We start from the raw sequence: 12,974 nt of genomic DNA on the forward strand, positions 1-12,974 counted from the left end.
TTGGATTGCTATTTTATTCTGTTGCCATCGTTATTTAATTGGATGTTCAAGTTGCCTCAGATTAGGCCAGTGGGGGCCCTTGAAGCTGGCTCCTGTGTCCTTTTGTCCCATCCTTTCCTGTTTTGAGCACTTCTTTAAGATGATCCCAACTTGCCTGGTACTTTCCTGCCCTCGCCCTGGAATCGGGTATGTCTCCGAGGAGCCTAGGTCTTAATCTCGGGGTGCCCATTGCCAAAGCTTGGCTGAACCTCTGTGCCAGACTCCTTCCCTGGGTCCGGTCTGCTGCCCGCAGCACCCAGGAGCCCAGGCCACATTGGGGCTGGGACTGAAAGGGGAGAGTGACCAAGATGGAAGGGACCGATAGTGTGCGCATCAGAACCCCTGTGCTCGGCTATGGTGGCCCTCAGAGTGGCCTCGGGGATACCATGCACTTGTCCCAGGGGTGGCCCCGATGCTTAGTGTGTCCCTGGACTCAGGTCCTAGGGTGCCAGATGCGTTTATAAGAAGATCACAGTTATTCCCCAAAGCAGGAAAACAAATCAATGAAGACAGTGGACTGAAGCAATGTTTTTAGGGGAAACGCACTTACGAAATCTGACCTCTGTACTTGGCATGACTGGTTCTGGGTCTTTAATCAAAGCACACACGTGGGTTGTAACGAAGCTGTAGGCAGACATTAGTACCTCTGGATTCTGCCTTTTCACCTTTGTGTTATTTTATGCTTGTTTCCAAGAGTCAGTATCAAATGCTGATTTTCTCTTTGGTGGGATGGAGTGCCGAGCCTCGTTAATGTCCCGGGACCCACTATATGCCAGGCAGCATCCTGGGCACAGTCCCTTTTTCACGTTTAAATTAAAAAAAAATTTTTTTTTTTTAAATTTTTTTTTTCAACGTTTATTTATTTTTGGGACAGAGAGAGACAGAGCATGAACGGGGGAGGGGCAGAGAGAGAGGGAGACACAGAATCAGAAACAGGCTCCAGGCTCTGAGCCATCAGCCCAGAGCCTGATGCAGGGCTCGAACTCACGGACCGCGAGATCGTGACCTGGCTGAAGTCGGACGCTTAACCGACTGCGCCACCCAGGCGCCCCTAAATTTTTAAAAATTTTAAACACACTTCATTTTTTAGAGCATAGGATATTTGAAAAGATAGTACAGAGAGTTCCCTTATCATTTTCTCTATTTATTTTTTCCTCCATTATTAATGTCTTACGTGAATATGGCATATTTGTCACAATAAACGAATCAATATTGATACATTACTATTGACTTTATAAAGTCCGTACTCTATTTAGGTTTACTTAGTTTTACCCGACCTTTTTTTTTTTTTTTTTTTTTTTTTTTACTGTTCCAGGCTCCCACCCAGGAAACCATGTTACAAATAGTTGTTGTCTCTGCTTGGGCTCCTCTGGGCTGGGACAGTTTCTGACTTTCCTGTTTTTGATGACCTTGGCAGTTTTGTCTTGTTTTTTTAATTTTAGAGAGAGAGTAAGAGCATGAGCAGGGGAGAGGGGGCAGCAGGAGAGAGAATCTTCAGCAGGCTCCATGCTCGTCACAGAGCCCAACACAGGGCTTGATCCCATGACCCTGGAATCATGACCTGAGCTGAAATCAAGAGTCGGATGCTTAACCTACTGAGCCACTCAGGTGCCCGTCCACCCCCATGACCTTGCCAGTTTTGAGGAGTACTGGCCAGTTATGTTGCAGGATGCCCCTCTGTTGGAATTTGTCTGACATTTTCCTCCTTATTAGATTGGACTTAAGGGGTTAGGGGAGGAAGACCACGTGAGTACAGGGTCATTCTCATCATATCACGTCAAGGTTCATGCTCTCCGGGTGATTAATCATTGGGCACCTTCACGTTTGAGATCTCATTTATCGTCACAAAAACCCTCCAAAGTTGGCATGATGTGTCCCATTTTCCAGACATGAGGACTGAGCCTGGGAAGGTGAAGTAATGTTGTGTTGGCCTTCCTGCCAGGAAGGCCTCTGCTTCAAGACTGCTAAGCAGCCTCATTGTTTGGCATCTGGCTCGTTCTCAGTTTTTTGTTTATTATAAATACCACCTCTGTGCACAACCCTGTTGTGTTCTCTTGGGTTTTTCCTGAGGGTGTGTACCCAAAGAGGGATTACTGGGTCAAAGGGTGTGAGGTTTTCCTTGCCAGTTGGCTCTTGAGAAACATGGAACCGGTTCACAGGGCATGAGAAGCTGTGTTCCTTTTTACCCACATCCTCTCCAAGACTGAATTTTATCACTTTTATTTATTTTATTTTATCTTGTTACTTTGTTGTACTTTCTCCCTGTGGCCACCCAAATCAAAGTTGGCTGTTTGCAAAACTCAAACTCACTCTTAAAGGACAAAGATGAGGCCTCACTGACATCATTTAAAGGAAGCTGCCTCGGGCCAGAGAGCATTTGGTGGCTTGGACTAGGGACAGTGGCTACCTAGTGGGAATGAGCCACGGCCTCCCAAGGTGACCACTGTGCTGGGAACACCAGTTACCAGAGGAAGGAAACTCGGTGCATTTGTTAAGTCAAGAATCCAGAATTGTGTCATTTTATACGCGTTCTCCTTTTGACCATCATTCTGGTTCCTTTCCTCTTTAGACACTTTGCTGATGGTCGCTTAAAAGGTACATGTAAGAGTGTTCCCCAAACTGACCTAATGTCTACACAGCATGTTCACACCACCTGTCTTGTTTGTATTATCACAGCTGGTGGGCCTCCAGTGAAGTGTTTCAGCTAGGATTCAGGGCTCATGGTTCCCAGAGCTGCTGAAATCAGAGAGTGTTCTGGAGGTGACTTAGCTCATTGGCATTTTCAGAGCAGATCTCTCTGGTCAGGTGTGCACACCCACAGCAGTCTATTCCAAGTCTCCGAGAGGGCCTCCTCAGGAGTCCTAAAGGGCTGTGTGTCCCTAGAGGACGGTCTATGCCGGGAGTTGATTTGCCCTCGGGTAGACCAGATGCCTGGGCACCATCTCCAGCTGTCTCAAATGGCCAGTGGGCCGTGGCTAAATACCAACATGTGCTTGGCCATGACCTGGCCCTGTATTTGATAGGAGAGAAAACCTGGGGGTGGGGGTTTGGGATAAGAGGTAGTTGTGCCCTGAGAATCCCTGAGTCTGTGCCTCCTGAGCCCACCAGAGGGGGATGGTAGGTGGCAGGCTGACGATGAGCAGCTGTCTTCCTTGAAGGTGGTCATATGGGCTCTTCCAGGCACGAGTCGTAGAAACCGAGCTCCCACAGAAGGCCTCCAGGGTCGCCTGGCTTCGGTGTGCCCGGAGCAGGTTCAGCAGAGGTCCTCAGGATCGGTCATCTGCTCTGTGTTACCAGCCCTGAGGTCTTCCGTGAGACCTTTGCATGGGGCTCTGAGGAGTTCTGGGCTCTCTAGACCCTGGGGGCTACAAGATAGTGTCCGCAGCCACAAACCAACCCGTTTGTGGGCTGGGGGAGGGCGTCAGTACTGTGATTGGCTTAGTGGCTGGGGGAGAGGTGGTTCCCAGTTCTCCCATTGCCGCTACAGAAGTGAGCGCTGGGAAATGAGTTTCTGTGCCCAGGGTTGGGCGCGGACTCTGAAGCCATCCACCGCTCTCCAGCCCGAGGGCCTAATAAGTGTCAGCCGCCATCCACGCGTGGGCTGGGACGGGACCAGGTAGCTCCCACACCCTCCTTGGTGAAGTCCCTGCTCTGCTTCTTTTTGCAGATTCCAGGCCCAGGAGGAACCGGACCGTAAGTAGCCCTTCTTTGCCCCGCCTCCCTGGCTTTGTGCCCCTAACTCTGACTCCTTCGCTAGCAGATCTGCCAGTTCTGAGAGCTGTGGGTCATTCCCCAACCACAGTGATGGGGTGCGCCCCCCGCCCCCGCAGGTTCAGGCTGGGTCTGCCCCCCGTGGGATGCTCTGAGCACAGCGGGGCGAAGCCAGGCTCTGGCAGTGGATGGGGAGCCCCACCCGCTCAGCTGCCTCTGGCTCCCAGCTCACCCTGCTGGGGACTCTTCCAGAAGGGCCGTGGATTTGGTTTGGGCCGATTTGGGTGCCAGGTGTGGTCAGAGGAAGGCCATGCTGACCTCCCCTTTTCTCCTTCACTCCTCTGTGGCTCTCATCCTCACAGCTGGGATGGCAAATCCAGAGCATGACTCTGAAAATGTAGCCATCACACATGGGCACTTCCCAGGAGCCAGGCACCTCGCTTGTGACTCTTAAAGTTACCTTGGGTAGGCCATACAACACTCAGAGGTTGGTGCTGTGGTCCATTTTACAAAAGAGGAAACAGAGGCACAGATGGGAAAGGATACTCCACAGCTGGAAAATAGATCAGCGAACCCTGGTTTGATTTGAACCCTGGTTTGTATGGCTCCAAAGCTGGTACCCTGGGCTCTAGGGACCTCTTCACCTGCTTTTTACAAGCAACTTGCTGTGGGCAGACGCTAGGCCAGGCTTTGCAAACTTTACCGTTGATCCTACGATTACCCCAGATGGGGCTTCGACACCTGGTCCTCACTGGGCTTGGCCTGGTGCCCTGCTGTGCACCCAGCCTCCAGGAGCAACCTTTGGGGGGAAGAGCAGGGGTGTTGCCATCGGGAGCTGAGGGACAGGGCAGGACATATGGATGAGTCTCATGTGTGTATGGTTCACCTATTTTTGTTTTCTTTGATCAAGTCTTCTATACCCTTTTTAAAAAAAATTATTTATTTTGAGAGAGTGTGCATGCATGCAGGTGGGGGAGGGCAGAGAGAGAGGGATGGAGAGAATCTCAAGCAGGCTCCCCACTGTCATCGCAGAGCCCATGTGGGGCTCAAACTTGTGAAACTGTGAGATCATAACCTGAGCCAAAATTAAGAGTCGGATGCTTAACCAACTGAGCCACTCAGGCGTCCCCCCTCACCCACCCATGACTTTCTTTTGACTCAGACTTTCACCCTTGGAGAAAGGTTTCCATCCTTTAGTCTTTAAATATAATAGAACCACAATGTGAGTTCAGTTTCAAATTATGGGAGGTCACATTCAAATATGCTTGGGTCAGATAAGTGGCTATTACAATACCAGGAAATTTCATGAACAAGGCATTTAATGATTTCTAAGATAACCAAACATCTTTTGGCCACGGGAGTCAGTGCTTTTATAGTAACTTGTTTAAAATGCCATCTTTTGGACTTCTAATTAATATAAAAGAATATTTGGGGTTATGTAGATATACTTTGTGAATTACTCAGACTCATTCCCTAACTAGTATGTGTTAGAACATTTCATGAGGGGCGCCTGGTTGGCTCAGTGGTTAAGCATCTGACTCCTGGTTTTGGCTCAGGTCATGATCACACGTTTCATGAGATCGAGCCCCAAGTCAGCCTATGAGCACAGAGCCTGCTTGGGATTCTCTCTCTCCCTCTCTCTCTGTTCCTCCCCCATGTGCTCATGTGCTGTCTCTTTCTCTCTCTCTCTCTCTGTCTCCCTCCCTCTCAAAAATAAACTGAAAAAACCCAGAACATTTCATGAGACCACTTCTCCTTTATGCTTACTTATAAAAGTAAAAAACTAAACCATTTTCCTGAAAATGTACAGAACGCATTGATGTAATCATGAACGACCGCTGTCCCAGGAGGTCAGGGCTGGGGAGTTGGGGTGGGTCTGGAGCGCACACTTACCAACAGGTGCTTTATGAGCATGGATTCCGGAGCAAGGCGCCAGGGTTCAAGTACTGGCCCAAACACTTACTAACTAACCTGCGCCAGTCCCCTGACTCCTCTGTGTCTCTGTTTCCTGATCTGTAAAATGGGGAGGGGGCTATTCTCAGTGCATCGCACTGAGTGATGCATTGGTGAGTGCAGTGTGGGATGCTGGCTACTGTCATTTAGTACAAGTTAAAAGCAACACGACTTCTAAAATTCTCCACAGGGACATCAGGCTCTCAAACCTGAGCAGCCTTGGGGCACCTGCGTGGCTCAGTCGGTTGGGCGTCCGACTTCGGCTCAGGTCATGATCTCACGGTTCATGAGTTCGAGCCCCACGTCGGGCTCTGTGCTGACAGCTCGGAGCCTGGAGCCTGCTTCTGTGTCTCCGTCTCTCTCTGCCCCTCCCCCGCTCATGGTCTGTCTCTCTCTCTCTCTCTCTCTCTCTGTCAAAAATAAATAAACATTAAACAAAAAAAAAAAACAGCTGAGAAGCCTTGGGTGGTGTGTGGCAGCTTTAAGGCAGAGAGGGAGACCCACTGGGGTCTACAGACATGAAGAAACAGGGGCTTCCCAGCTCAGAGCCCGAGGGGAGGTTGGGGCACCCCGCATCAACTCCCCATCTTCTGTGTCCACAGCAGTTGAGGAGTTGCATATTGGTGGCCAAGCCGGGCACAGAGGAGCTGGGATTAATGGGCCCCCCGGCCGTGGAGACCTGCCCCAACGGGGAAGCCTGCCTGCAGAGCATGCGGCTGCTGGATGCCAGCCCGGCCGGGAGCCCCCCGTCCCCCAGGGACCTTCCTGAGCCCCGGGTGACCTCAGAGCATACCAACAACAGGATCGGTGAGTCTGCCGATTTGGGGTGTGGTCAGGGCCGAGGGGGCAGCAGGGAGATGGGCACTGGCTCAGGGTCCAGTGCCCCCGACCGGAACCAGAGACCCTAGGGCACGAAGGCCCAGCGAGGAAGAGGCCCTTGTAAGCAGGAGATGCTTGTTGTGAGAGAGTTAAAGCATGCTTAGGTATATTACGAAGGCTGTTCCCCCTCGTTACCCCAATTCAAATTTCTGTAAAACAGGAATAGTGCTAATTCTGCCTCATAGGGCCATTGCGAGACGTGGAATCATGCGTGGGAGGTTGTCCTGGTGGGTGGGGGTGAAGGTGGGGGAAGGGGCTCCCCTGCCTGGTGCCTGTTGTTGAGGCGAGATGTGGACGCCGCCCCACCCCCCAGCAAAGAGCCCCGTGAAGGGAAAGGAGGACACCTTGAAAGGTGCCGGTGACAATAAGACCTGCCACTTGTCTAGGTGAAAGTCATCTCTCGTTGTCCCATGGCCTCTGAGGACAGTGTCTTCCTCCTCTTTTTATAACTGGGGACACTGCAGCTGGTGGGGGAGGGGGTGCGTGAAGAGATCTTCCCTGTCACACAGCCACTGAGTGGCCCAGCTGGGACACGGCCCCCCACCTGCGGGGCTCCGAAGCCTTTGGCTTGCCCACGGCGGCCTGGAGGCCAGCACTTCCCGAACTGCAGCCGCCCTCCCACTCAGGCGGACCTTCTGCTTTGGCTTCCCAACGGCCTCGCTGCCTGCTCTCCTTCTGCTCTCCACCCTGCTACACCCAGAGTGTTTGTGCCAAAATATATGCCCGTCCGCTGTGCACCCCTGCTTGAACCCCTGGGGCTGGGGCAGGGGTCCCTGTTGCTGTCAGGATGGATTCCAGGACTCTTATTCCGGCCTTCAGACCGGTCACCAACTGCCTCCTCCCCACCAGACTCACCTGCCTCCTGACCCCACAGGCCTGCTTCTCCTACCCACTGGCAGTTTCCCGAGTTCACAGAGCCCTCCCTCCCTCCTGAGCTTCTCTGCGGAAGCTGCTTCCTCACCCTGGATGGGCAGCTCCCTCTTTAAATCTCGTCAATTCCTGAGCTCCTGGAGGCCCCTGGCCTTTTGCCTCCTCCTCCAGGAAGTCTTCCTGGCCCTCTGCACTCTCCTGTCCAGACCAGATGCCCCTCTGCTGTGCTCCCCCAGACCCCAGGCCTCCTGACCTGGTATCCTCAGCACCCAGCAGTGTGACTATTTGTAGCCTCCCTTCCCCCCTCCCCTCACCCCTCCACCTGGCTGTGAGCTCCTTCTGGAGGGTTAACCATTGCTGGGTAATACCAAAGAGGCTTTGTTCTCCACATTTCTGCCGCAGTTGCTGGTGGATTGAACTCTTTGGGGCTGAGTCTTTCATATGAAAACAAAACTTTTGGAATTGTAGCTTTCAGCAAGGTTTTTTGTTTTTTCCCCATTTTTTAAAAGAGGGTTATTTGGGGAAATACCACCAAAGACATCTCCTTTACATTTCCTAAGAAGTCCTAATTTGAACGTTTGAGTCCCTGCCGAGGGCAGTGCCCAGAGCTGCGGGGGCAGGTGGAGGGAGGTGCCGAGCTCCCGGGATGGGAGTGGGCCGTCTGCTCCAGCTGGCCTGTTAGCCTTGCTGGCCAGCGTGGTGGTTGGGAGCGAAGGCCTTGGAGGTCCTCTCAGGAGCCTTTTGTCCTTCTCATACCATCCCAGAGGGGCCCCTGCTGCCCTGTCCAGCACCCCCGGGGACCAAACTGCAGCTTGAGCTTTATCCCTCGCCCCCAGGGCACCAGGCAGGGAGAGCCCCTTCACTTCCCACCAAGATAACTTGCCTGGATTCTAGAGCCCCGGGTGGGCTGCTCCATCCCAGTGTCCTGCTCCACCCCAGCTTTCAAGTTCCTTCTTGAGCTTCCTTATTCAGACTCCAGAGATAGTCACGGGGCCGGGCTGCTGGGAGGCCCTGAGTGCAAGGCCATGTAGCTGGGCCGGGTAAAGGCTCCTCGCTTCTCGGCTTACTTAGCTTCCCTGAGCCTCCAAAGCCCCAGCCATAGATGGTGGTACGACCCTTAGAGGATCATGCCTCTGATGGGGTGTGCTGCTGATTCATCCAAGCAACATACACCAGCAGCCCTACTACGTGCTACTCAGGCACAGCTGTGAAGGCCTCGGGTGGGCGATGGGAAACACGTAGCGAACACCTGAAGACCCGAGGTACGGCCCCGAGAAAGACTCCCAGGCTGCGGCTAATTGTCAACAGGGCTGAGGTTTCTTTTTTTTAATTTTGTTTTTAAGGTTTTTCATCTTTCAGAGACAGAGAGACAGAGCGTGAACAGGCTCTGAGCTGTCAGCACAGAGCCCGACGGGGGGCCCGAACTCACGGACAGCGAGATCATGACCTGAGCTGAAGTCGGACGCCCAACCGACTGAGCCACCCAGGCGCCCCAGGGCTGCCTGGGTTTACCTGGACCTTAAGAGGTTCATGGGGCTCGGGACTGTCACGGCCATGTCCCAGGAGTGCCCCCAGGCAAACCGGGACAAGTCCGTCACCCCTGGTTTCTGATTTAGGCACGTGGATAGGAGCGGAAAGGGTGGCCAGTCAGGTGGGGGTTTCTTCTGAGACTTCTAACTACCTGGTGACTTTGGACAGGTCTTTTAACCTTTCGGGGCTTTAGGTTTTTTATCTGTCCACGGGGACAATCCTAGACTCTCCCCCTGGCAGCCGGGATGTGAGGATTCGGGAGTAACGCGTGGAGGGTGTCTGGACAGTGTCTGCCACCAGCTAACCTCCTCTGGAGCTTCCCGGGGCTGCCACTTACCAGCTTCTCTCCCCAGGGCTCGCTTTCTCTCCTGGCTTTACTCTCTCCTTCCCTACCAGATCCCCACTGAAACTAGAGGAGACCGTGAGCCTCTCCCACAAGGAGCAGGCGGGCCGGGCCAGTGCTTAACTTCTCAGCACATGGTTTCTAGCTGTTTTATTTCCTTTGAGCCTCAGGACACCTGTGAGGTTGGTGGGGCTTACCGTGGATCGGAGAGATTGTGTCATCTGCCTGAGGCCACACAGTAGGAGTGACGAGGCTGGGGCTTGCACCCACCTCTGCCTCCTCACTCCGTCCAGCCAGGGCTCCCGTTCCCTCACTTCAACCCATCCTTTTGCTTACAGAGAAAATCTACATCATGAAGGCTGACACAGTGATTGTGGGGACCGTGAGGACCGAGGTGCCTGAGGGCCGGGGCCTGGCGGGGCCGACGGGGCCTGAATTGGAGGAGGATCTGGAAGGGGACCACGCGTACCCCCACTTCCCGGAGCAGGAGACAGAGCCACCTCTGGGCAGCTGCGGGGACGTCATGTTCTCAGTAGAAGAGGAAGGAAAGGAGGCCCCCTTGCCCATGACTGTCTCTGAGAAATGAGGCCTGGTCTGGGTTGGGGCTGAGAGGGCAGCTGGGTGGCCCCGGAGAGGCCAGGGTGGCACTAGTGGCACCAGGCTGGCAGCAGAGGCCTGTGTGGCCCGAACTGAGGTTCCGGCATCCGGTGGAAGACCAGCCTGGGCAGGGGGCTTCTGGTGGTTTCCAGTTGCGCCCTGCCCAGCTGTCCCCCCCAGCCCAGACCCCGGGGGAGCCCGGCTCGTGCCGTGGAGACAACCCAGGGGCTGGATCCGCAAGGCAGTGTTGGAGCAGCAGGCAGACAGCAGGGACTGGGCGCCCCGTCTCCCACCACTGCCAGGAAGACGCCCTCGGAGCCCGGAGCATCAGACGCACGCCGCCAGGGCCGGAGCTCACTGGCAGCAGAGATTGTGAGGCACAGACCCCTCGGCCTGCTTCTCTCGCCCGGGGCCTCGGGAGCAGTGCCCCCCTGACCTTGCTGCCATGCCGGCAGCCCCCAGTTACTGTGGTGTGGCCCCCATGGGCACCGAGCCAGCGCCTGTGGTGGTTTCTCCTGAGTCAGTGGGGAAGCCAAGGGACGAGGCATCATCCCCCATCTTGGCAGCGGCTGCCATGCTGTGCTCTGTGCCAAGGTGTGTGCCCAGCCTGGCCTCCTGCCCTGCTAGGGCTGAGCGAGACCCTCCTGGTGCCTCCAGCCCCTCCCTATGCTGCAGCCCCCACGGTGGGCTGAGGGCCTGGGGTCAACTGTCTCAAAATGTCCCCACCAGTTCTCCCAGTGGGAAGCATCTTGGGACCCAGATGTCTGTAGATGCTCCAGTTGCGGGGTCCTGCTCCAGCCGGAGACCCCGCCCACCCGGCTGCCCTCCTGGAGAATGGCCTGCTGAAGGGGAGCCATGGGCCCTTCCTGGATCCTTGCTGCTGTGTCCTGGGAAATGAAGATGCACCTTCCCCAGCTCTGCCACGCTTATAGATCCCGGCGGCCCCCCGCCCTGCCCTCGGGCTCCCCTGCTCAGCACCCACGGTGGGGATATGGATGTCAAAAAGTAACGCGGTTTCGCCCAGGCATTCAAATGCCTTCTTCTGGATTCTTGGAAAAGCAAGTAGTTCAGTCCAGATTTCAGGATCTTTGCAATTCACGAGAAGGAGAAGCTGCCCTAACTTGGGTCCGCTGGCCTGCTCTCCCCGGGGCTTTCAGACTCCTATAAACACACGAGGGGCCTTGGAGAGGGGCCTGTGGGCAGAGGACAGGTGGGCCGCAGCCCAGGGCATGGAGTCTCAGCCACCTAGAGGCTCCTGGAATTACCCCCTGCAGGAGGCCAGGCCCGGGAATCTGCTGTTTACCCACCAGCCTGCTCACTGTCAGGAGGAAGTCGAGGCTGGGTCAGGAATCACAAGGGTAGTTTCTGAAACTGCTCAGATGTTTTTGGGAAAGTTGGAGAGGCTAGGACGCTGACAGACATACCAGAAGCTGGAGAAGTTTACATGAAATTTTAGAGACAGCACCGGCACTGTGCCCTGAGCTTTGGCTCTCAGGGGCCCCGAGGACACCCCACCCCGCCCAGCAGGCCACCCAGCAGGGTTCTGGCAGTCTTGACTTGAAGATACTGACGCACGTCTAATGAAACGGAGCATTCCCTTGCCCAAAGGCCCCTCACAAAACTTTCGATCCTCCAAAACTTTTGATCCTCAGAAAATTAGTAAGGTCCCTTAAAAAAAACTAATCGTAAGGCTCAGGAAACTATCTTTGGATTAAGAGTATTTGAGAACCCCTGAGCAGGAAGGGTCTGGGCAGTCTCTCTCCCCACAGGACAGGGAGGTCCCTCTTCACCCATCCACCTGGGCAACCAGCCTCTGGTGACAGGGAGCCCACTATCTGCTGAGGCAGCCCTTCCTCTGCGTACCGCCTACTCCCTGGTCCCAGACCTGTCCTCCGAGGGTATGCAGAATAAAGCCTCTCTTGTCATAAGGCTCTCTTTGGGTATTTGCAGAAAGAGATCCCTGGCCTCCCCATGACCTTCTTCCCTCTGGGCTGGGCTGAGCAGCCTCCCAGCTTGGGAAAAGGGGAGTCACAAAGTAGTAGCATAAACACGTAGTCTCTGGAGGCGGGGGATGGAGGGGGCGGGCAAGGGGAAGACGAAGGGGTAAATGTGAGACTTGGACTTTGGGCCTGAGCTGGGGGGGAACTGCCCCCACAACAGGCAGCCAGCCTGGAGCCCCCCTCTGACTGTGGTTCCCCTGTGGGGTGGAGGAAAGAGACAGAGGGCTGTGGTCAGACCTCACCCACCCCATCCCCAGGACTCCAGCTCATGTCCAGACCTGCAAATCAACCCAGCCGTTTAGCCAGCGTCTGCCTGCCATGTGGCTGGTCTGAGAGCCACGGTGAATTTCCCTGTCTTGACCCGTGATCAGGGGCTACTTCTGAACCTCTGTCTGTTCTGATGTCCAGGTGGGCAGACGGGCAAGGCCCCTCCTACTCAGGCTAGCACTTCGTAGGCTGTAAGGATCCCTCCCGTGCACACGTACATCCCTCTTCCTGAAGAGTTTGTATTCGGGGAGTGACGGTAAGTGATGTGTCCTACGGAAGCTATTGCACTCAAAGGAAATTTATCATTTCCCAAGCTGTCTGGTAGGTTGTAAGCTGTTCTAGGTTCTGAGAATCTGTAAGTAAGGCCAGGGCTGGTCCCCGAGATGGAACAAGAGGCTTCTGTCTCATCTCACCCCTCCCCTGGGTGGGGGGAGATCTTGAAGACCGGTCACCGGGAACTGGCCTGTTGGGCTAAACAGAAATGAAAATCGGTGCTGACAGTGCAGGAAGTGGAGGGCGGGTGGGGTGGAGACTGAGACAAAGTGCAAGTGGGGGAATAAGGCTTGATTGGAGGCCACAGTGAGGATATTAAAAGTTTCGAGGTCCACTCCGTGACCCTCCCCCAGGCCCCTCGCCCTGGGCCAACACCCCATGCTGGGTGCACATCCTGGGGCCGTGCCCAGGGGCCAGAGGAGCACAGGTCACCAGTGTTTGAGAGCGAGGTGCAGGCAGGGAGGTCTGCCCCCCGCTCTCTGGGGCGTGGGCACAGAACAGCAGCAGTGTGC

The 12,974-nt window shown here is 54.8% G+C and overlaps 1 protein-coding gene across 2 annotated transcripts in view; it reads left to right on the forward strand.

Moving 5' to 3' along the window:
- The window catches only part of TNFRSF8 (TNF receptor superfamily member 8), a 53,786-nt gene extending 41,936 nt beyond the window's left edge, over positions 1-11,850 (forward strand). Inside the window, exons 15-17 of one of the 2 annotated variants that reach the window (XM_043573780.1) lie at positions 3,707-3,732; positions 6,309-6,510; positions 9,664-11,850. In XM_043573780.1, coding sequence (XP_043429715.1) covers positions 3,707-3,732; positions 6,309-6,510; positions 9,664-9,911 — 476 coding nt within the window. In that variant the 3' untranslated portion in view covers positions 9,912-11,850. Of the gene's footprint in view, positions 1-3,706; positions 3,733-6,305; positions 6,511-9,663 lie in introns of both variants that reach the window. The other variant, XM_043573781.1, reaches the window with a different exon arrangement.
- The last annotated feature ends 1,124 nt before the right edge of the window (positions 11,851-12,974 follow it).

This window comes from Prionailurus bengalensis, chromosome C1, assembly GCF_016509475.1.
Source record: "Prionailurus bengalensis isolate Pbe53 chromosome C1, Fcat_Pben_1.1_paternal_pri, whole genome shotgun sequence".
Lineage (NCBI taxonomy): Eukaryota > Metazoa > Chordata > Mammalia > Carnivora > Felidae > Prionailurus > Prionailurus bengalensis.